This window comes from Nicotiana tomentosiformis, chromosome 2 (genome assembly GCF_000390325.3).
Source record: "Nicotiana tomentosiformis chromosome 2, ASM39032v3, whole genome shotgun sequence".
Classification (NCBI taxonomy): Eukaryota; Viridiplantae; Streptophyta; class Magnoliopsida; order Solanales; family Solanaceae; genus Nicotiana; species Nicotiana tomentosiformis.
In genome coordinates, this window is record NC_090813.1 from 111279000 (window position 1) to 111303404 (window position 24405).

Below are 24405 nucleotides of genomic sequence, written 5' to 3' on the forward strand. Positions count from 1 at the left end.
TAAAGATATTACTAGTCCATCGTTATAGGGTTGCATGATTCCTTCTGCGTTTTCGTCATTAAAGGGCAAAGTTCCTTTTGGTATGTAATCCTGAGCTCGAGATCGCTTCTCTCTTACAATTGACATCTTAGTGCGTTTAAGTACTGGCCCCTGGGGGACATCGATCCCTCCGATGATCATGTGGATAATGTGTTGTGGCTCTTCTTATTCGATTTGTCTATTGAACTCTCTGTTTTTGAAATAATTCTTGGCTCGGTCACTTAAAAACTCTCGAAGGTGCCCTTCATTGAATAATCGGGCTACCTCTTCTCTCAACTGCCTGCAATCTTCCGTTCTGTGGCCATGGGTGCCATGATACTTACACATTTGATTGGGATTTCTCTAGGCTGGATCGGTCTGCAGAGGTCGAGGCTATTTAGTATCTTTGATGTGTCCGATAACCGATACGATTGCGGATGCATTAATGTTGAAGTTATACTTTGACAATTATGGTGCTTCCTTAGGTCCGGTATGCCTGTCGAAACCATTCTTGTTCATCAGCCCTCGAGACCCTTGGCCTCAATCACTTCTCCTTTCACCTCGTACGGAGTTGCGTCCTGGTTCGCTGCCCTTACGATCTCCATTATACGGCCGATATCGGTCATTGTTCGACCTCGATTCTCGGTCGATGTACCCTTTAATAACGGACCCAGAGGGGGCCCCCAACTGGTCGTCTTCGATTCTAATCTTCGATTGATATCGATTATGTACATCGGCCCAGGTAATGGTCGGGTACTCAATCAAGTTCTGCCTCAACTGATGCGAAGCCATTGAGCTTCATTCATTTAGTCCTTGGGTGAAAGCTTGAACGGCCCAATCGTCTGTGACTCGTGGTAGATCCATTTGTTCCATTTGGAAATGAGATACGAACTCTCTTAGCTTCTCGTTATCTTTTTGCCTAACCTTGAAAAGGTTTGATTTCCTGGTCTCGACCTTTATGGCTCCCTCGTGTGCTTTTACAAAAGAATCTGTAAGCATGGCAAAAGAATCGATAGAGTTAGGTGGTAAATTATGATACCATATTATTGCTCCCTTTGACAGGGTTTCCCTGAATTTCTTTAATAATACGGATTCGATCTCGTCGTCCTCTAGATCGTTCCCCTTAATGGCACATGTGTAAGAGGTGACATGTTTGTTGGGGTCGGTCGTTCCATTATATTTAGGAATTTCGGACATGCAGAATTTCTTGGGGATCGGTTTGGGAGCTGCGCTCGGGGGAAGGGCTTTTGTACAAACTTTTTGGAATCCAAACCCTTCAATATTAGTGGTGCCCCCGGGATCAGATCAACCCTGGAGTTATAAGTTTTTACGTTTTTGTCGTTTGCTTCAATCCTCTTTTCTCCTGACTCTATCCGTTTTGTCAGTTCCTCGAGCATCTTTATAAGTTCGGGGTTAGTCCCCGATTCTTATTCATTTGTCCTTATTATAGCTAGTTAGTCCCTGATTCTTGTTCATTTGACCTTATTACAGCTGGCCCCGTTCTATGGATGACTTCTTGGGGTGGACCGGGCTCAGGCCTGCTCGGTGCATGGGTTTGGCTCTGCAACTCAGTCATCGCTACCTGTTTAGCTTGCACCATTTCGAAAATCATACGCAGACTGATCCCGTCTTCTCCAATATTTTGGGTGTTTCGAACTGCAGATCGAGTTCCACCATGAATGTTATTTTCGGGGTCGGAATGTTGGTTCGCTTCAATGACCACATGAACATCAATTGGATCTACAACACGAGTTCCAACGGGGTCAACGAGTGGCCTTTCATCCTCGGGCGTCCGGTTGTTATTCTCACCTTGATGGCCAGCTTCGTTGTCGATAGGTATGGCCATTAATTGAGAGTTCGTTATTTTTAACTTGAAATCAAAGATGCTTCCAAGAGCAAGTGTAAAATAGTGCGTTTTACAAAGAATCGTACCAAATAACCACTATTATCCTTAGCCCCAAGGTAGGCGCCAAATTGTTTACCCGAAAAATGGATAGAGTTGAATTTATACGTAGTTCTAAGGATACGTGATATAAATTGATACAAATTGGGAAAGATATGTAAATGAATATCGAAATTAGTTATAAAAGAAATGAATGCAAACCGAATGAACTAGTTAGCCCAAGTCTTCAAGTTTTATCACCTTCAAATTGAGTGAAGAACGATTGGTAGAAGAAACAATATAACTAAACATCAAAAGCCAAAAAAGGATAGTATTTGCTCTCTTTTCTGTATATCTGAGAATGAATCGGATCCTCTACAAATGATAACAAATCTTAATATAATAGGAAAATCTCATTTTGGATATAATTAAAAATACATAGTGGGGATCTCATGATAGATTAATTAATTAGTTTTTCCTTGATTCAAGCCGGGATTTCCGCCGAGATTCTCCCCCTAATTGCGACTATAACGGCTTTTTTATTTCTTGACTCGATCTCGATCTTGGCCGATCTCAATCTTGATTGGTTTCTGGGTGTCGAGCTCGATCTTGGCTGATCTCGATATTGATCGGTCTCTTGACTTGATCTCGATCTTGGCCGGTCTCGGTATTGATCGGTCTTTGGGTTTCGAGCTCGATCTTGGTCGATCTCGATATTGATCGGTCTCTGGGACTCGAGCTCGACAACCTAACTTCGCATCATAGTTCGATATTACAATGATGAACCTTGCACCATCATGTTCCAATCTCGATTAGTCATAAGAAAGGCAGACTCAATTTTGACCGTATACAATAACAAACAAGATATATTCACAGAACTTGAGTAAAGAACTGGAGTTTTAACTGAGACCAATCCATCCAAATATCAATGCTCCAAATGCAGTCTTATTGGGTTTGAAATTACTCTTTATAATTCCGGGCCTATACGTGACAAACTACTTTTCTGGGAGTTTAAATGAAAAAATGGACAAAGTAGAGTCGGAAAGCAACAAAAAGAAAAGTAGTCAAGTATTGGAAATCTTACTTTGTAACGCTTTCGTAACCGTTGGAAAAGGACACGTGGCAACGAGCCGTAGCTTCACATGGACCATCTTCACCCATTTCGGTTTTTTCTTTAACCGGTTTATTTTACAAGCCGTGTTACGTTCATGTGCAAAAGGGAACTTTATCACGTGCGGCAGATCTGGCTAAAGGAGACACACGTGCGTCTTGCATCCTCTTAAGCAGCAGGCAGTGCAAAAACGGAATCTTCACTCTTTACACCATAAATTAACATATCTAGCCTCACCTTCTTATCTATATATAGTGAGAAACTCGAGGTTAATATAGTAATTGAGAAAGTACAAATCTTTATTGCATTAATACCAAAACCGTTTTGTCGTTTAGTAAATTGGGGTCACGCTGCTCACGTGACAGAGAAGACTCCAGGAGCTTTCTTTTGGTATAAACTATAAAGACCCTAAATCCATAATTATTGACATTATTATAAAGACACTAATCCATAATTATTGGCATGGTCGGTCTTTTTCTTTTTTTCTTTATTACGTTTATTTTCCTAGACTAGATTCGTGTAATATAGTAGCTCATATTATCTAGTTTTATATGAATAGGTTGAGCGAATTATATCGTTCCTTTCTTATCTTTGCGTTTAATTTGAAAAAAAGAAATTGTTAGAGCGTGAATAGTACAAATATAGAAGAAGGAACACATTTGTTGGAATTAAAACATGCTACTTAAATGCAATGTGGTGAAGCAATTGCTCCCTAACGTCTAAAAGTCCAATTCCAAATTTAAAAAGCTTCAGCTGCTGGAATTAAGTACGAAGTTTGGCACTTAATTGTATATTTTGATTTCCAAGTCACCTGATAGATCTAAACCTATTCAACACTTAGGAAGGACCGATGACCTCAATTTGTATATCGCGAGTCGCTTGCACAAGTTTCTCATGAGGGATCTGTATTTAATATCACTAAAACCATACTTCATCCGTCGCAAAATTGTTGTGTTTCTCTTTTAAGAAAATCTTAATTAGATGGATTTTTTTTGATTATTTTACCTTTATTTATATCTTAAGATGTGATCTCTCTTTACTGAATATTTACTCTATTTATGTGTCATCTCTATCTTCAAGAATAATTACTACTAGGGATAAAATGAGAAAAAAATTATTGATTATATCTTGAACTTCTAAGATAACAAAAAATTTGAAATAATTATTATTAGAAATCACAATTAATAATTTAAGATGGAAGGAGTATCAAATTTAAGGAGAAAAAAGAAAAAAGAAAGATAGATAGTAAAAGGTGGCAAAAGAAAAAAGGGACAGGAAACCCTCTTCATCGAATAGTCAAAGTCTCTTTGTCCCAATTACATTGTGTGGTTCTTCTTAAGTGTTTGTCTCAATTAGTATATGTCATGATTAAAAATACCACATCATTAAGTTATTTTTTTCTCATTTTGTTCTTACTATAATTTTAATTTTTTTTTCTTTGTCCTATCTTTTTAAATAATTATTCTATCTCATAATCTAATTTTTTGGGTGTAATATATAAACGTATTATTTAAATTGCTGGTATGTGACATTATAAAACAATAGGAAGCGATATAACTTATTTAAATATTATATTTATTAAAATAATATAGTATAACCTGATATATACATTAATAAACTATACATAACAACCATCTAAACAAGATTTCATGAGGGGATGACCGATGCTGAAAATGTAGAAACAGGGAGGTGTAATAGTCCGACAGCATTCAACATGCAACTTCCATCCAATAGTAAACCGAGAAAAACATAGACAGACAAAAACATCCAAAGTGATGGATTTTTGTTATTCCTCGCGTTGTTGCCGTCTTGAGTTTCTTCTCTTTCTTTCAAGAAGAGAATTGGGAAAAGTACTGGAAATCCACCAGTTTGTACAAATGAATTCATCCAAGTGCTTTTTCCACCTTCTTTGTAGTAAAGCTCGCCGAGTAGTGTAGCAGCTGCTAGGCAAATTAGGACTAATAAAGAGTTGAAGCCTATTTCGAGCCACCTCTTGTATTTTGCACGCCACGAAGTCAATGATTGAGAGATAGTAATATTTGAACTATTCGCCATATAATCTGCTCCTTTATTAGCTTCCTCTTCAACCATATGAATTAGTGGCAAAAATAGTTTAAAAATTTAGGAAAACACAAACAAAAAATGATGAAGACTGAAGGAATGTGCAAAAATCTTACAAGAAATGTGGTGCTGCTTTTCTTGAGTATCTTCCATTGAAAAGTATATCAAAGTTGCGGTACAAAAGCTAGCAAGTTAACACCCAATAGTTAATATTTTAAAAGAAGAAATAACTTTTGATTTTTAAAGACAAATCTCGATCTAGTTGTCAAGGTCGTGTATCTTGATCATGTGAATTGTGATAACCTTGTCACCGAAACGAGACAGCAATCGGAATAGTTTAGTTTTGCTGTTACGAAAACAAATGAAAATACGACTACTGCTTAATGTTTAATTGTGTAAGCAATAGTTAGTATGTAGGCACACCAATGAACTCCAAGAGGTTTCTTAAATTTTTAAACTGTAAATTACGATTAGTTTGTCAGAACCAAAAATTAGTAAATTACCTTAACTGGATAAATTATTTCAAGAGGAACAAATTACAGTTTCATTTCTTTAAGCTACAAAAACCATATTCTCTATATTTTGTTTATCGGATAGCCAACAATAACGAGGTATTATGTGGTTGCTCTGATGGTAAGCACCCTCCACTTCCAATCAAGAGGTTGTGAGTTCGAGTCACCCCAAGAGCAAGGTGGGGGAGTTCCTGGAGGGAAGGATGCCGAGGGTCTATTGGAAACAGCCTCTCTACCCCAGGGTAGGGGTAAGGTCTGCGTACACACTACCCTCCCCAAACCCCACTAGTGAGATTATACTGGGTTATTGTTGTTGTTGTTGTTAGTTATTGTATGTGGCTATAAAAGAATCCTAGGTAAAGTATTAAGCTTGTAACGTGAAGAAATCGTGTTTCTTCTCTAAGTTGTTGTTGTTGTTGTTAGTTGTTGTATGTGGCTATAAAGAATCCTAGGTAAAGTATTAAGCTTGTAACGTGAAGAAATCGTGTTTCTTCTCTAAGCCTTCACGGGGAAATTGGGGTATGCTCTATCTCCGATTTTATCCGTATATATATGTAAAATCGGGGATAGAGCATACCCCAATTTTCCGGTGAAGAAAACGGAAAAATGGCATGGACGCACGAGACCAAAATCGAGGCCGGGAACCTTTCGTATTAAGACTCACGAAAGAAGAACGATGTGTTCATCACCAGACACGATAACGCAACGCTCCCCAGACCCAAAACGAATTCTAAAGCCTCGGAAAGCACGGTAAACGATTACACACAACGAAAAAAGGGCCGTGATATTCGTACCTGACCGGATATCACGGCGCGGATCTCGCTCGATGTCGGTTACGGATCAGTAATTAATGGGAAAGGAAGATTTTTACCTTTTTTACACTTGTACTAGGGATAAAAATCTCCTACTATATAAATGAGAGGATTTTTATTTTGATAGATACATTGTAACACCCAAACCAAGGCAACACAAATTCATTTCTCTGCTTTCTAGCTATTGAAAAGTTCTCACTTTACTATTTGTTCTTCATTCACAATTGGCTTCGAACCAAGGGTACGATCGAGGGCAAAACTACTGTTCAACCTAAGTTCGAGTTGGGCCGTAACATTACAATTGATTTGATTATTCATTTTGTCTTTGACCCGTTTATCTAATATTCTTGATTATTTGTGTTGAATCAATCCACATATCTTTTAAACCGCGTATAAATTTAATTGTTATCCGTTGTAAGGGTAGATAATTTGACGCCCACCGTGGGGCTAATGATAATAGTGGTGATTTGATATAAATCTACATAACACACTCTATTTTACGCTTGTTCTTTAAAGTCTTAATTTCAAGTTAGTTTAAAAATGTCAAATTCTCAGTTTGCCCACTTGAACATTGACGCTGAGTCTAGCCACTTTGGCGAAAATAATAAACTGTTGCCTAGCAACGAGGTGCCTCCTGCTGACCCCAACGGAGTCCCAGTTGCCGATCCAGTCGATGCTAACTCACAGGTGGCCATCGACATCAATCTGCCAACTGATCCCGAAAACAGCGTTCGCACGAGACCCCGACTAACATCTTGAGAGGCACCCGAAGGCGAAGGCGATGGGGGTAAGCTTACGGTTAATCTTCGAAAAGTTGCAGGCTCAACAGGCGGCGATAGCGCAACTACAAAATCAAAGAAACGCCCCCAACAGGGTTAAGCCCGAACAATCCCGGGAAAACATCCGAAGAAATGAACAGATCACTGAGAGATCGGGTGAAGATGAGCCCGGGGTCAATACCGAAATAATGAAAATGCTCGATGCATTGACGAAGCGGGTGAAATCAGGTGAAAAGAAAATTGAGGCCAATGACAAGAAGGTGGAGACATACAATTCCAGGGTCGATCAAATCCCGGGAGCACTCCCGATATTAAAAGGGGCGAATTCCAAGAAGTTTATTCAGAAGCCTTTTCTTCCAAGCGCGGCATCGAAGATGATCCCAAAGAGGTTTCGTATGCATGATATCCCAAAATATAACGGAACCACGGATCCGAATGAGCATGTGACTTCCTATACTGATGGTAGGCTATAACCCTTATTTTAGTCGCTTATTGCACTCTAATTTACTGTACTTTACTTATGTTGAGCTTTAATTAATAGTGTTTTGTACTTATTATGTGTTTTATGCCGTGTAGGAGTGATTCCGAGATATTTAGATGTTACGGAGCAAATTCGAGCTATTTGGAGCTTTGAAGTCTGAGTAGAAGCCCAAGGGATTAAATCGGGTCGCGTTCGGGGGTCGAGTACCAAGTCTGGATGTCAAAAGTGGAAAGAAACGAATTACTCTAAGAAACTTACACTGTCGCGCCGCATGGGGTGGCGCAGCAGTGCAATTTATGCCCAATGTGAATTGTGAAGTACTCTGGAATAGTCCACAAGCGCGGCGCATGTCGCGGTGTGACTCATGCCGCGGCGCGGCATGCGGCGCGGTAATACAAAAATGTTAGAGTATCTTCTCATTTTTGCTAAAAAGGGTATTTTCGTTCGAGGTTTATGGAGGATAGCTTAAATACACGGGAAAAATACTATTTCTAGAACTTTTGGACATATTTTTTACCTAAGGAGGCTAAGGAGGAGTTGGAAGAACACAAGAACAAGGATTTCATCATTCCTTCCTCACTCAAGATCCGGGTTTGGATTGAATCTATGTTTTCCTATACTTTAATTATATTTGTGAAGAACTTCTCCATGTCTATGGAGTAGATCCTTTTGGGTTTTGATGGATTTGGTGTATTGATGATTGTTTGTGGATTATAATTCTATTTTTATGTATTCGAATCGTTTTTGGAAGATTTAATTGTTGCATCTATATTCAATTGTACTTATAATCGAAAGAGGCATAACTTATTATATCTTTGCAATATATTGTTGGTTGAGTTCATAGATTCTTCTAAGTAATTGAAAGAGGCTAGTTGAATCATTGATTAAACCTAGTTAGGAGGATAATCGTGAGAGGTTCTCCTAAAGACCAATCCATTACACATTCTTGCATATCTTCATAGAGCTTAAATTGGTTCATATTCTAAGGTTGAGACTTAATCGAGAGAGGAGTTTCTACTAAATAATTGTATTGATAATTAATTGAATTTGAGAGGCTCACTTGAATATTAGAAATGAATTATCTAGAGTTAGATCCCGAATAATTATCTTGCACATATCCTATCAACCCCTATTTTCTCCCATTGATAAATTCCTTGCTTACCTTTGTTGTGATTGTCATTAGTCAATAACTTTAGATTCTTAGTTAATTTTAGTTATTAATCATATAAATCTCGATTATTGAGTCTCCTGGATAGCAATCTAAATACAAACTACGATAATACTGTTTAACTCCAATCCATATGGATACGATAATTATACTATACTATTTTTGACTAGTGAGCACAATTTAAGTGTGTGTTTTATGCTCGTCAAATTTTGGCTATACATGCGCAATCAAAGGGAATTACTTGGAAGATGATGAAATTGAATCGGTGTTACTAAAGAAGTTTGGGCAGACAAAAGAAGCAATAATATAGAATCACAACTTACCCCCAAATTCCATTGAGTCGTTTGCTATGCTTGCAAACGATTTCGTGAAGGCCCATTCCGGCACCATCAAGGTCGAGACCAAAAAGTCGAACCTTTTCAAGGTTAAACAAAAAGACAACGAGATGCTTAAGGAGTTCATGTCGAGGATCCTAATGGAACGGATGAACCTGCCTCCGATCACAGATAATTGGGCTGTTCAGGCATTCACTCAAGGGCTTAACCCCCGAAGCTCCTTGGCTTCACAACAGCCAAAACAAAATTTGGTAGAGTACCCGGCGGTAACTTGGGCCGACGTCCAAAACAGGTACCGGTCAAAGATCAGGGTTAAGGACGACCAACTCGGATCCCCTTCTGGGTCTGTTTATCCCATTAGGAGCGATGATAGGTCTAAGAGAGTCGTCGATCATGAGTCCGCACGTTACCCCATAAGGAATGAAAAGAGAGGCGATCGAGGGTCCAGAAGTCAAGGTCTGATGAGCGAAAATGGTTTTGACAGGCCACTCGGGGGTAGGGAAGCACCTAGATTATCAGAGTATAACTTCAACGTTGATGCTGCCAGCATCGTATCAGCCATCAGGCTTATCAAGGAGACCAAGTGGCCCCTACAATTGCAGTCTGACCCTACCCAAAGAGATCCGAACTTGATGTGTAAGTATCACGACACTCATGGTCACAGGACCGAGGATCGCCAACAATTGAGAGAAGAAGTTGCCCGATTGTTCAATATCGGGCACCTCCGAGAATTTATGAGTGATCGAGCCAAAAACTACTTCAGGAACATGGACGCCAAAAAACATGCCGAACAAGAGGAGTCTCAGCACGTCATCAACATGATCATTGGAGGGGTCGATGTCCCTCAAGGGCCAATGATAAAGCGCACTAAAGTATCTATCTCGAGGGAAAAACACACCCGAGATTATGTCCCAGAGGGAACCATTTCGTTCAGCAACGAGGATGCCGAAGGCATCGTAAAACCTCACAATGATGCGCTGGTAATATCCGTACTTATCAATAAGTCTCGAGTTAAATATGTGTGGATTGATCCAGGTAGCTCGGCCAACATCATCAGGTCGAGGGTCGTAGAGCAGTTGGGGTTATAGGACCAAATAGTGTTGACGGTCCGGGTGTTGAACAAATTTAACATGGCATGTGAAACCATTAAAGGGGAGATAACCTTGCTGGTGAACACCGTCAAGACTGTCCAAGAGACAAAGTTCAACGTGATCGAAGGGGATATGAGGTACAATGCCCTATTTGGAAGGTCGTGGGTTCATAATATGAGGGCGGTACCATCGACCTTGCACCAGGCATTGAAATTCCCTACGCCAGGAGGAGTCAAGACGGTCTACAGTGAGCAGCCGACTGCAAAGGAAATGTTTGCAGTCGATGAGGTAATCCTGGTGCCCATGGTTTCGACATCAAGGAATGCGTAGCCGACCAGAAAAGAAGAGATTAAATAGCAATCAAAGATGTCGGTCTCGGTCGAACCGGTGGAACGAGGAATAGACGAGGAGGATGATTACGGGGTCCCAAGATTGTTCATACCTCATGATGACACGGACGCCTCCAAATCGACGATCGATGAGTTGGAGCAGGTCATATTAATCGAACATCTACCAGATCGAAAGGTATACTTGGGCACGGGGTAAACCCCCGAGCTCAGGAAAAAACTCATTGATTTTCTTAAAGCTAGCATAGATTGTTTCACTTGGTCCCATCTTGACATGACAGGGATCCCACTGGAGGTAACCACTCACAAGCTGAGTTTGGATCTGAAACTCCATCTGGTTAAGCAGAAGAGGAGACGACAGTCCGAGGTCAAGCATGTGTTAATCAAGGACGAGGTATCCAATCTCCTTAAAATAGGATCCATTCGGGAAGTTAAATATCTGGAATGGTTAGCTAACGTAGTGGTAGTGCCTAAAAAGGGAATAAGCTAAGAATGTGTGTAGATTACAAAGATATAAACAAGGCATGCCCCAAGGATTCTTTCCCTATGCCTAACATCGATCAAATGATCAATGCAATGGCCGAGCATGAGATACTCAACTTTTACGATGCCTATTCTGTGTACAACCAATTTCGGATGGACCTGGACGATCAAGAAAAGAATTCTTTTATCACTTAATTTGGCACCTACTGTTATAATGTAATGTCGTTCGGATTAAAGAATGTTGATGCCACCTATCAACACCTAGTAAACCGGATGTTCGAAGAACAGATAGGAAAATCAATGGAAGTTTATATTGACGACATGTTAGTTAAGTCCCTGCGAACAGAGGACCATTTGAAACATTTTTAGGAAAACTTTGACATACTAAAGAAATACAATATGAAGCTGAACCCAAAGAAGTGCGCATTCGGGGTCGGATCGGGAAAATTCCTCGGGTTCATGGTATCCAATCAAGGGATCGAGATCAATCCCAAAAAAATCATAGCCATATAGGACATCACCGTGGCGGACAACGTCAAGGTCGTTCGAAGGCTGACCGGGCGTATAGCCACCCTGGGCCGGTTCATATCTAGGTCCTCGGACAAAAGTTATCGATTCTTCTCACTGTTAAAGAAGAAGAATAACTTTTCCTGGACCCAATAATGCCAGTAAGCTTTGGAAGAACTCAAGTGGTGTCTTAGTCCAGGAGGAAGAAGGTACGCAATTTACTATTTACTATGTCAGTAGAACTCTAGGCGAGGCCGAAACAAGGTATCCTCACCTGGAAAAATTGGCGCTCACTTTGCAAGCGCCTCTAGAAAGCTAAAGTCATACTTTCAATGCCACCCCACATGTGTTTTAACTTCTTACCCGCTGAGGAACATCATGCACAACCAGAGCTCTCGGGCCAGTTGCCCAAATAGGCCGTCAAATTAGCGGGTACGATATCGAATATCGACCCTGAACTGCCATAAACTCTCAATTTTGGCAGACTTCGTGGCCGACTTTATGACGGCCTTAATACCCGAAGTTGAGAGGGAATTACTGTTAACCTCGAGGTCTACTTCTGGTATTTGGACCCTTTTTACGGACGGTGCCTCGAACGCAAAGGGCTACGGGATCGTAATCGTATTAAAACCCCCTACGGGAAATGTAATTAGGCAATCTATTAGAACTGTGAAATTAACTACCAATGTGGCCGAGTATGAGGCCATGATTTTAGGTTTAGAATTGGCTAAAAGCCTTGGGACTAAGGTGATCGAAGCCAAGTACGACTCCCCCCTCATGGTAAACCAAGTTAGTTGGACATTCGAAGTAAAAGAAGAACAGATGCTGAGGTACTTGGAATTACAGGTAACACTGCATCAATTCAGGGAATGGACCCTGCAGCATGTACCCCGAGATTAGAACAGCGAGATCGATGCTCTAGCTAACTTAGTCGGTTGATGCTGATGAATTCAGCTCGGGAACATTAGTGCAACTCATGAAGTCGGTGATTGAAGAAGGTCACGCCGAAGTATACTCAACAAGTTTAACTTGGGATTGGAGGAACAAGTATATAGACTACTTTGATGGTAGGCTATAATTACATATTTTGGCCATTAATTACACTCTAATTTTCTACACTTTACTAGTGTTTGAGCTTTAAATGGTATTATTTTACACTGGGTGTGTGTTTTATGCTTTGTAGGAGCGACTCCGATTTATGATTAGGTTGTGGAACTAATTGAGCTATTATGGAGCTTTGAAGTCTAAGTAAAAGCCGTGGATTAATTTGGGATTATAATCAAGGTTTAACAAACAATAATGCACTTAGCGAAGAGGAGCGAGGAATGGAGCAGGAAATCACCCAGATGCGCGACCACTTGCGTGATCGCGCACCTGGGCGCGTAAGTGAAACAGAAGAATGCCTAAAGAGCGCGGTCAGTCCGCGGTCGCGCACGTGGGCGCGCAAGTGGTGCGCGACCACCTGACCAGGTGCGCGATCGCGCACATCCTGTCCGAAAAATTTCCCAAGCCTATTTTTGTAATTTTGGAGGCGACTCTTCTGGACCTATATGAAGCCCAGCTCGTCTAAAAAGAGGGCAACTGAGGATTTTGTGAAATTTTTTACCTAGAGAAGATTGGAGAGCCACCAAGGAAGAAGACTCAAGAATTCTTCAAGATTTCAACCCACAGTCGGTGCAATACGTATCAATCTTTAGAATTGATATTTTATTTGTTCTTACACTTATTTGAGATATCCTACTCCATTATTATGGAGTAATTTCCATTTGGGTGTAGATAGATATGGTGTTTCAATAGCTGGACAAGGGATTCGATTCTTGATACTTGCTAGAATTAATTGATAGAGCTTGAATTGTATTGTGGAGTTAATTAGTATTTTGCTTAATCGAAAGAGAAGTTCGATATTAATTTTCTGCACATCTTATGCTCTAGTTTAAATTCACGATTCAAATAGGCAATCGAAGGAGCCTCTTGAATTGTTGATTGAACGAGAAAATAGGGAATATTCGTGAGAAGTTACCCTTTAGATCATAAATATCATTTTTTATTCTTGCAACTGTTTACCATGCTTCAATTGGGTTAATTACTGAACTAGTATTTAATCGAGAGAGGAGTATTAGCTTCAAGAGTAATCTGATAATCTGTTGAATTCGTAAGAATCGATCATATTATAGAGTGAATTAACTCAAGAATTGGATCCCGAGTCAGTTATCGTGCACCTATCTAGTCAATTACCCTTATTTTTCTCATAAATATTTCTTCGTGCTTACTTGCTCTTTTTAGTGATCAATTGTTATTTGCTTGAACTTCAATAGTTAATCGTAGGATTAGATATCCAACCAAGTATTAATTTTCTTGGATAGTAATCAACTGGAGATTATTCAACACTGTTTAATTCCAATCCCTATGGAGACGCTAATTTATCTATACTATCTTTGACTAGCGAGCACAATTTAAGTGTGTGTTTTGTGCTCGTCAAATTTTGGCGCCGTTGTCGGGGATTGGCAATCGACAGTATTAAAAATAATTTGTAGTACTAATTCAGGAACCAATTTATTCTTTAGTGTATTCACGTTTTCTCAGCTGCGCGCAGGGTACAAATTTTGATTTCTCTGGTGTATAACTCGATCCTCTTCAAGGGAAGTGATACCATACGAATCAGAATTGGAAAAACACCTGCGACATCTAAGAAAGGAAAGAGAATTAACAGAAAAATCTTTGGGACAAACTTCAAATCAAGGAACCAAGGCAAACGAGGACAATGAAGGAATAAATTTAGCTGCAAGGGACGCAGCACAACAAGAAGTTGCACGGAGAATTGCTGACGAAACAGTCGAACTAAATGGGGGTTGAAGGTTCAATCTAAACCGACCTTTGGTTGAAGACCAGTTCGAGAATGCAGTACCCCGACAGGGAAGATCATTGGGTGACTATGTTAGGCCTGTATATAATCAAGAAATGTCAAGTGTCAGACTCCACCTATAGCAGCAAACAATTTAGAATTGAAGCAAGGATTGCTTCAAACTATCCAAAATAACTGCACCTTGAGAGGGAAGATGAATGAAGATCCTAACACTCACTTGATGGACTTCGACGATATCATGAACACCTTCCAATACAATGGAGTATCAAAGGATGTTGTCTACTTAAGGGAATTCCCTTTTTCACTGAAAGATGATGCGAAGCAATGGCTTCGCAGCTTACCCGCGGGTTCTATAAGGACATGGGAAGATATGACCAAGAAGTTTCTTGACAAATAGTTTTCGGCTGCAAAAACAGGAAAGTTCAGAAAGGAAATTCACAATTTCTGCCGGAAAGAGACAGAAACGGTTTTTGAAGCTTGGGAACGATTCAAGGAGATAGTCAGGAAGTGTCAGCACAATGGAATTAAATTGTGGATGCAACTCTGGGATTTTTGGGATGGATTGACACCATCCTCGCGACGAACTCTCAATACTACATGTGGAGGTCCAATAATGAAGAAGACGCCAGAGGAGGTAGTCTTAGTCCTTGATGAATTATTTGAGGACGCTAACCAGTGGCCGACTGAGAGTAATGACAGAAGAAAGTCAGTTGGGGTTCACCAGGTGGATTCTCACACATATATGCAATCCCAGCTAGACAGCATGGCTAAGGAAATAAGAAAGCTGACATTAGCTAAGGTACAAAGTGAGCCACAATTAGCATGTGACTTCTGTGGATTGGGACACCCTACACATGAGTGCCAAGCATGCACTGAGGAAGTCAACGCAGTGGGAAACTTTAATAGAGGAAACTACCAAGGTGGAAACAACTATAATGCTATCGGTCAAAGACATCCAGGGTTTTCGTGGATTTCACCCAGCGGAAGCCTGAATTCATGGCAGCAAAATAATCTCAGACCCCAGGGTTAAGGACCACCAGGTTTTCAGATCTAGCAGAGGCAGCAATACCAACCACAACAGTCAAATCAGTCTTGTATGGAAGATCTCACGAAGGCATTCATCAACAAATCAGATGAAAAATTTGAGACTCAGGGCACAGCCATCCGAGAGCAGGGCACAACCATCCGGAATTTAGAAAGATAATTGGGACAAATTGCAAATATGTTATCTGAGAGGACTCCTGGGACTTTGCCCTCTGGCACTGAAAAGAACCCAAAAGAAACAATCAAAGTTGTATCTTGGAGAAATGGCAAAACATTGGTTGATCCAGCGAAAAAATCTAGAGCCGCGATGGTGAATATGCAGGCAGAGACACCAGTAGAAAAAGAAAATAAAGAGCTGCAGGGCCAGAGTAGTGGGTTAAAAAGGAGATTAAACAAAGTAGACATATGCCAGCTCTGCCATTTCCGCAAAAAATGAAGCGTGAAAAACTGGACAAATGTTTTGGGCGATTCTTAGAAATGCTCAAGCAACTCTATGTGAACATTCCTTTTACGGAGGTACTCACTCAGATACCTGCTTATGCAAAGTTCTTGAAGGAAATCTTCTCTAGCAAGAAAAACTGGAAAAGACAACCGCGGTCAAGTTGAATGCCCACTGCAGTGCCATATTACAAATAGAATTCCCCAAAAGTGTGGGGACCCAGGAAGCTTTACCATACCATGCTCGTTGGGGAGTGGAAAATTCGATAAGGCCCTCTGCGATTCTGGTGCGTCAATAAATCTAATGCATATGTATGTATTCAGAAAACTAGAAGGTGAGCTTGGAGTGATCAAATCAATACCGGTATCTCTACAAATGGCTGACCAAACCACCATTTTGCCTCAGGGAATCATCGAGGATATTCTAGTACGGGTGGACAAATTTGTTTTCCCCGTAGACTTTATTGTGGTGGATATGGAGGAGAACAAGGAAGTACCTCTAATTCTGGGAAGGCCGTTCTTATGTACAAGTAGAGCTATCCTGTACATCTATGAAGGTCAGCTCATGCTCAGAGTGGGTAACGAAAAAGTGGTATTCCAGATGAAGAGGATGCTGAAGTACCCTAGTGATGAGGCGTCCGCCTACTCATGTTTAAAAATGGATGTGGTTGAAGAATTGACTGAAAGATACAAGTTCGATAAGCTTGTGGACGATAATTTCGAGAGGTGTATTACTCAGTCTGGCACAGTGGAGGATGAAGATCCTGCAATAAAGAAAGAGGCTGAAGCACTTGAAACTAAAGATCAAGAGGTCGATGAGCATAAATTAAAAGAGGAGGCTTCTACACATAATATGGAACTGAAAGTCCTCCCCACTCACTTAAAATATGCTTTTCTTGAAACTAAGCATTCTCCTGTGATTATTTCTACTGATTTGACAGGTACACAGGAGCGAAAGCTTGTGGAACTACTGAAGAAGCACAAGAAGGCTATTGGCTGGAGTATAGCTGATATCCAAGGAATCAGTCCAGCAATTTGCATGCACAAAATCCTATTAGAAGAAAATAAAAAACTAGTCTTGCACCCCCAACGCAAGATGAATAAAAATTTGGAGGATGTAGTGCACAAAGAGATCATTAAATTGATAGATGCAGGAGTGATCTTTCCCATCTCTCACAATCAATGGAGTAGTCCAGTTCAAGTTGTACCAAAGAAGGGCGGTCTGACAGTGGTGAGAAATGAAAAAAATGAATTGATTCCGACAAGAACAGTCACTGGGTGGAGTATGTGCATTGATTATAGAAGGTTGAATGATGCAACAAGGAAGGACCACTTTCCAATACCCTTTATTGATCAAATGCTAGAGAAAGTGGCTGGACACGGTTGCTACTTCTTCTTGGATGGATACTCCAGCTACAATCAGATAGTCATTGCCCCAGAAGATGTTGAGAAGACCACATTCATATGCTCGTCGGGTATTTTTTCTTACAGGAGAATGTCATTTGGGTTGTGTAATGCACCTACCACTTTTCAAAGGTGCATGATGTCTATATTCTCCGACCTAAATGGGAAGTGTCTAGAAGTATTCATGGATGATTTTACATTTTTCGGTGATGACTTTGAAGACTGCTTAAAGAACTTAGAGCTCGTGCTTGAACGTTGTAAAGCCACGCACTCGGTCCTTAACTGGGAAAAGTGTCATTTCATGATAAAAGAGGGAATTTTCTTGGGCTACAAAGTTACTGCATAGGGAATTGAAGTTGACAGAGCCAAGGTAGACGTAATTGCTAAAATCCCTCCACCAACTTCTGTGAAGAGGATAAGGAATTTTTTGGGACATGCGGGATTCTATAGGAGGTTCATCAAAAAATTCTCCAGCATTACCAAACTGTTAACTGCATTGCTAGTAAAGGATGCCAAGTTTATTTTCAATGTGGAATGCTTAAGAGCATTCGAATTGATAAAGGAAAAGCTGGTAAGTGCCCCTATTATGGTGACACCTGATTGGAGCCAGGCATTCGAGATAATGTGTGATGCCAGTAATGTAGCTATGGGGGCAGTTTTGGGGCAAAGAAAAGATAAGATGTTTAGGCCAATTTACTATGCCAACAGAACATTAAATAAAGCTCAAGCCAACTATGCTACTACTGAGAAAGAGTTCTTTGTTGTGGTCTTTGCTTTTGACAAGTTTAGATCACACCTAGTGGGGAGCAAAGTGATCATTCACACGGATCACTCAGCCTTGAAATATCTGTTGAATAAAAAGGAATCCAAGTCGCGTCTGATGCGATGGGTGTTGTTGATCCAAGAGTTTGACTTGGAGATCAAAGACAGGAAAGGCACAGAAGAGTTCCCTGATGATCTCCAGTTGAAACAGTTTCCGTGAGAGAAGTGCGCGGTCAGTCCGCGGTAGCGCACGTAGGTGCGCAAGCGGTGCGCGACCACCTGCCCAGGTGCGCGATCGCGCACATCCTGTCCGGAAAATTTCCCAAGCCTATTTTTGTAATTTCGGAGGTGACTCTTCTGGACCTATATGAATCCCAACTCATCTAAAAAGAGGGCAACTGAGGATTTTGTGAAATTTTTGACCTAGAGAAGATTGGAGAGCCACCAAGGAAGAAGACTCAAGAATTCTTCAAGATTTCAACCCACAGTCGGTGCAATACGTATCAATCTTTAGAATTGATATTTTCTTTATTCTTACACTTATTTGAGATATCCTACTCCATTATTATGGAGTAATTTCCATTTGGGTGTTGATAGATATGGTGTTTTAATAGCTGGACAAGAGATTCGATTCTTGATACTTGCTAGAATTAATTGATGGAGCTTGAATTGTATTGTGAAGTTAATTAGTATTTTGCTTAATCGAAAGAGAAGTTCGATATTAATTTTCTGCACATCTTATACTCTAGTTTAAATTCATGATTCAAATAGGTAATCGAAGGAGCCTCTTGAATTGTTGATTGAACGAGAAAATAGGGAATATTCGTGAGAAGTTACCCTTTAGATCATAAACATCATTTTTTATTCTTGCAACTGTTTACCATGCTTCAATTGGGTTAATTACTGAACTAGTATTTAATCGAGAGAGGAGTATTAGCTTCAAGAGTAATCTGATAATCTGTTGAATTCGTAAGAATCGATCATATTATAGAGTGAATTAACTCAAGAATTGGATCCCGAGTCAGTTATCGTGCACCTATCTAGTCAATTACCCTTATTTTCCTCATAAATATTTCTTCGTGCTTACTTGCTCTTTTTAGTGATCAATTGTTATTTGCTTGAACTTCAATAGTTAATCGTAGGATTAGATATCCAACCAAGTATTAATTTTTCTGGATAGTAATCAACTGGAGATTATTCAACACTGTTTAATTTCAATCCCTATGGAGACGCTAATTTATCTATACTATCTTTGACTAGCGAGCACAATTTAAGTGTGTATTTTGCGCTCGTCATACTTCAAGATCGGAAAATTACCTTCGGATCCCAAAGAATCGAGAGCCCTGCATACCAAGGCTGCCATATTTAGCTTGGTCAAAGGGGCACTGTTCAGGAGAACCTTCGACGGCCCACTATCCAGATACTTGGGACCGGGAGAGACGGAATACGCCTTGAGAGAAGTTCACGAAGGCACTAGCGGAAACCATTCGGGGGTAGAATCTTTGGTTTGGAAACTAATTAGGTCCGGATATTACTGGAACGAGTTGGAAAAATATGCGAAGGACTTCGTACGAAAATGTGACAACTGCTAGAGACATACCCCGATGATCCATCAACTAGGAGAAATGCTCCACTCGATATTGTCCCCATGGCCATTTATAAAGTGGGGAATGGACATTGTCGGTCCCCTACCATGGGCCCCCGATAAACCTCAATTCATATTATTCATGACCGATTATTTTTCCAAATGGGTTGAGGCTCAAGCATTTAAAACGATCTGGGAGAAATAAGTCATCGACTTTATCTGGGACCACATAATACGTCGATTTGGGATACCGGCCGAGATCGTTTGCGATAATGAAAAATAATTCGTCGGCAACAAGGTGAATAGATTTTTCAAAGATCACAAGATCAAGGAGATACTATCAGCACCTTATCACCCTAGTGGGAACGGGCAGGCAGAATCAACAAACAAGACCATACTTCAAAACCTGAAAAAGAGGTCGACCGGTGCGAAAGGGAAATGGAAGGAGATCCTGCCTGAAGTCCTGTGGACATACCGTACAACATCAAAATCTAGCACCGGGGCCACCACGTTTTCATTAGTCAATGGGACCGAAGCCTTAATACCAGTCAAGGTGGGGGCAACCAAGCTCAGGTTCCAATATGCGATAGAAGAGCCAAACGGCAAGGACATGATCACGAACCTGGAACTATCTGATGAAAGGCGGGAAGCCGCTCTGGTCTGGTTGGCCGCCCAGAAACAATGAATAGAAAGGTATTACAACTGAAGAGCCTCTAACACTTTCAAGTCGGGGACTTGGTGTTGAGGAAAGTAACATTACATTACACCAGGAACCCGAATGAAGGTAAGCTGGGACCGAATTGGGAAGCACCATATCGAGTTGTCGGAATAACCAGGAAAGGCTCGTACAAACTCGAAGCGGGAAATGACGTACTAATGGTAGGCTAGGAACACATATTTTAGCCGCATTCGACACTCTAATTACTGCACTTTGAGCTTGTTTGAGCTTAAATGATAGTGATTTGCACTTATTACGTGTTTTATGCTTTGTAGGAGATGATTCCGAGTTAAGAAGATGTTCTAGAGCTAAATCGAATAATTGGAGCTTTGAAGTCGGAGTAAAAGCCAAGGAATTAAATCAGGATTGTCTCCGGGCTTCGTGGACCGGCGTTGCATATGAAAGTTCGAAGAATGACATTTGTACTAATGTTTCGCATCATACGTAGCACAATGCGATGCATCAGTGCAAATTTTCGTCAAAAGTTTGAGAAGTTCAGAGACTTGGAGTTTTTGGGTCTGACAGAAAAATACATTAATGCTAGGCATAGTGCGTAGAATCAGTACAAAATTTTGTCAGACAAGCTAAGTTCAGAGAGTTTACAACCGAGGGAATTGCACTAACGCTATGCATCCTGCATAGCATAGTGCGACGCATGAAGTGTAAAAAGTTAGTAGGTTTTCCCACTTTGGCTCAAAGAGGGTAGTTTCATCCGGGTTCGTTCCTACTTGGTATAAATACACTAAAAATACGTTTTTATGGGACTTTTGACATTGGAAGATTTGGGAGAGCATTGGAGGCTACAAGACACGGGATTTCATCATCTTTCCACTAATTCAATACGGGAGTTTGGATTGTAACGTTAGATCGATGCTTTCTTATTCTTTAACTTTTTTTGTGATGACTTCCTCCATAATTATGGAGTAGTTTACCTTAGGGTTTGGCATGATTTGGTGACTTGGTGACTTGATTGTTGTTTATGTATTTGATTACTGCTTAATTGCTTAAATTTCTTTGAAGAGCTTTAACTCTAGTTGTGATTTTATTCATCATCTTGCCTAATCAGAAGAGGAGAAAAATATTGAATGTTGTTGCAACACATGCCTTAATTTATTTTGGTACTTCTTTAAAATAATCGAAAGAGCTTTGTGATCTACCTCATAAATTAAGATTGAGAAATAATCGAAAGAAGTATCTCTTAGACCATTCTTACCAATATATTCTTACAAGTCTCACCGCACATCACATTAATTTATTTGAAAGATTTAGATTTAATCGAGAGATGAGTCTGAATCAGAAGAATAAGCTAATCACCTATTGAATTCATGAGAATCGATATAACCCCAAGAGTGAAATATAACAGTATCATATCCAGAATCAAAAACTTGCTCTTATCACGTCAAAATCCTTATTCCTCACATTGATAAGAAACTGACCTTGCTAATCTCTGGTTTGTTGAAGTCAATCGTCAATTGCTTTACTTTAGCATATAATACTAGTTTATAACCATTACAAGTTAAGTTTTGATCATCCTAAATAGGTTAAGCTAGAAATTACTTGAGCATTGTTTAAATCAATCCTCGTGGAGACGATAATCAAACTATACTATCTTTAGCTAGCGAGCATCAATTTCGTGTTGTGTTTTATGCTGGTCATGTACAACTACCGAACAAATTGAATGTGGCACACTCAAAGACCTTTACCTTCTCAACCAGGTCAGCATGTTCTCATTTTAGGGTCAAGGCCTCCTTATGAGCTTTTTCCAGCTCGGCCTGGAGAATTAGTAGGTCTTTAAGGGCCTCGTCCTGTTGCTCATAAAGAGCCATGTACATGTCCTTCTTCCATACCTGCCCTTTGAGCTCGAACTCGAGCTGGCTAATTTCTAAGAGCTACTGGAGGAAGCTTTATTGGTGAAGCACTAAAGCCTGTAAAATGATGAAATTAGTAAGCTACATCAAAGAAAAACCTAATTGGGATTCATAAAGGGGTACAAAAGTGTTAACGCCTTACCCGGTTTAACGCCTGCTGCGCCTAGTTGAAAAGACTTGACGTGCCCACCTCATTTATCTTAACCTGGTCCTCCTCTGTCACTAGGCATTGGAGGTAGCTGGCTACACCCACCGTAGAAGACATGCCCTGATGATGATAGGCTATAATCACGTATTTTAGTCACTTATTGCACTTTAATTTACTGCACTTTAATTGAGTTGGAGCTTTAATCGCTAGTGTTTTGCACTAATTGTGTGTTTTATGCCTTGTAGGAGTGATTCCGATCTATGCAGATGTTGAGGAATAAATTCATGCTATTTTGGAGCTTTGAAGTCTGAGTAAAAGCCCAAGGATTAAGTTGGGATCGTGTTCAGGGATCAACGGATGATACTGTACTTTAAGAACGAAATGAAGAATCGAACATGCATAATACGCACTGTCCAGTAAAATGCACATAACTTTTAGCTCAGAAATCCGTTTGGGAACCACAATGTATCTTTGGAAAGCTATTTAAAAGGGCTACAATTTCATGTTTTGCACTTTCCCAAATTCCCAACTGATACCACACAGTGTGCAAAATGCGCGACCAAGTGCGTGAGCAAGTCCCCAGGTGCGCGACCGCACATGTCCTATCCGGGAAGAGTCCTATTTCTCTAAGAAAAGGGTAGTTTCGTCCATTTTGTTTGGGGGAGGGGGGGGGGTTAAATACCCCAAAAAACCATTTTAGAAGGACTTTTGACATACCTTAGACTTAGGGAAGCTAAGGAGAAGGGGGAGAAGCAATAGCACAAGGATTTCATCCTTCCTTTCTCACTCAAGATCCGGGTTTGGATAGTATTTATGTTTTCCTCTACTTTTATTTAATTTGTGAAGAACTTCTCCATATCTATGGAGCAGTTCCTTTTGGGTTTTGATGGATTTGGTGTATTAATAGTTGTTTGTGGATTATAACTCTATTTTTATGTATTTGAATTATTTTTGGAAGATTTAATTATTGCATCTATGTTCACTTGTTCTTATAATCGAGAGAGGTATAACTTGTGATATATTTGCACTATATTGTTGGTTGAGTTCACAGATTCTTCTAAGTAATCGAAAGAGGCTAGTTGAATCCTTGATTAAACCTAGTTAGGAGAATAATCGAAAGAGGTTCTCCTAAAGACCAATCCATTACGCATTCTTGCATATCTTCACCGAGCTTAAATTAGTTCATATTATGAGGTTGAGACTTAATCGAGAGAGGAGTTTTTACTAAATAATTGTACTGATAATTAAGTGAATTCGAGAGACTCGCTTGAACATTAGAAGTGATTATCTAGAGTTAAATCCCGAATAATTATCTTGCACCTATACCATCAACCCATATTTTCTCTCATTGATAACTCCCTTACTTATCTTTGTTGCGATTGTCATTAGTCAATAGCTATAGATTTTAGATTATTAATTATATAAACCTCAATTTTTGATACTCCTGGATAGAAATCTTGCTACAAACTATGAGAATACTGTTTAAATCTAATCCCTATGGACACGAATATTTTACTATACTATCTTTGACTAGCGAGCACAATTTAAGTGTATATTTTGCGCTCGTCAAATTTTGGCGTCATTGCCGGGGATTGGCAATCAATGGTGTTTGAAGTAGTTTGTGGTGCTAATTCAGAAATTAGCTTTTAATTTTTTTTTTTATTTTTAGTTTGTTTGGTTAACTTCTCTTCAAGATTTTTTTTTTTCTGTTAAAGAAATCTTGAAGAGCATATTCTAGTTATTGAACTCTAAATGATGTGAAGATGGAGTACAACCAGCCTAAGAACACGATTGAATAGTTAGCAGCTGAACATTGGTAGCGGTCAACTATATGTTTTAAATGCGGTAGAAATAATCTATGGGTTGATTGTCAAGCAGGTAGGTATTCTTCCTATGGTTCATCTTTTGAACACTCTCACTTTGTCTCTAGTTCGTACAGGTATGAGGATTCATATGGGTACAATTCTGACTCTGGTTGGGATGAATAC

At 40.0% G+C, this 24405-nt stretch overlaps 1 protein-coding gene and 1 non-coding gene across 2 annotated transcripts; both read right to left on the reverse strand.

Annotated features, from left to right (window-relative positions):
* Positions 1 to 4658: 4658 nt before the first annotated feature.
* On the reverse strand, positions 4659 to 5102 carry LOC117278352 (probable purine permease 8). The gene has a single exon (XM_033657819.2). It carries the CDS (start codon positions 5100 to 5102, stop codon positions 4659 to 4661), a length of 444 nt encoding a protein of 147 aa, XP_033513710.2.
* A 9766-nt stretch (positions 5103 to 14868) lies between these two features.
* LOC117278353 (small nucleolar RNA R71) lies at positions 14869 to 14975 on the reverse strand. The gene has a single exon (XR_004508728.1). It is a non-coding gene; the product is annotated as a small nucleolar RNA R71 (small nucleolar RNA).
* Positions 14976 to 24405: the final 9430 nt, after the last annotated feature.

Excerpts from the sequence above, each read along its gene's own strand:
- LOC117278352 (XM_033657819.2), bottom strand. The coding sequence starts at position 5,102 with ATGGTTGAAGAGGAAGCTAATAAAGGAGCAGATTATATGGCGAATAGT.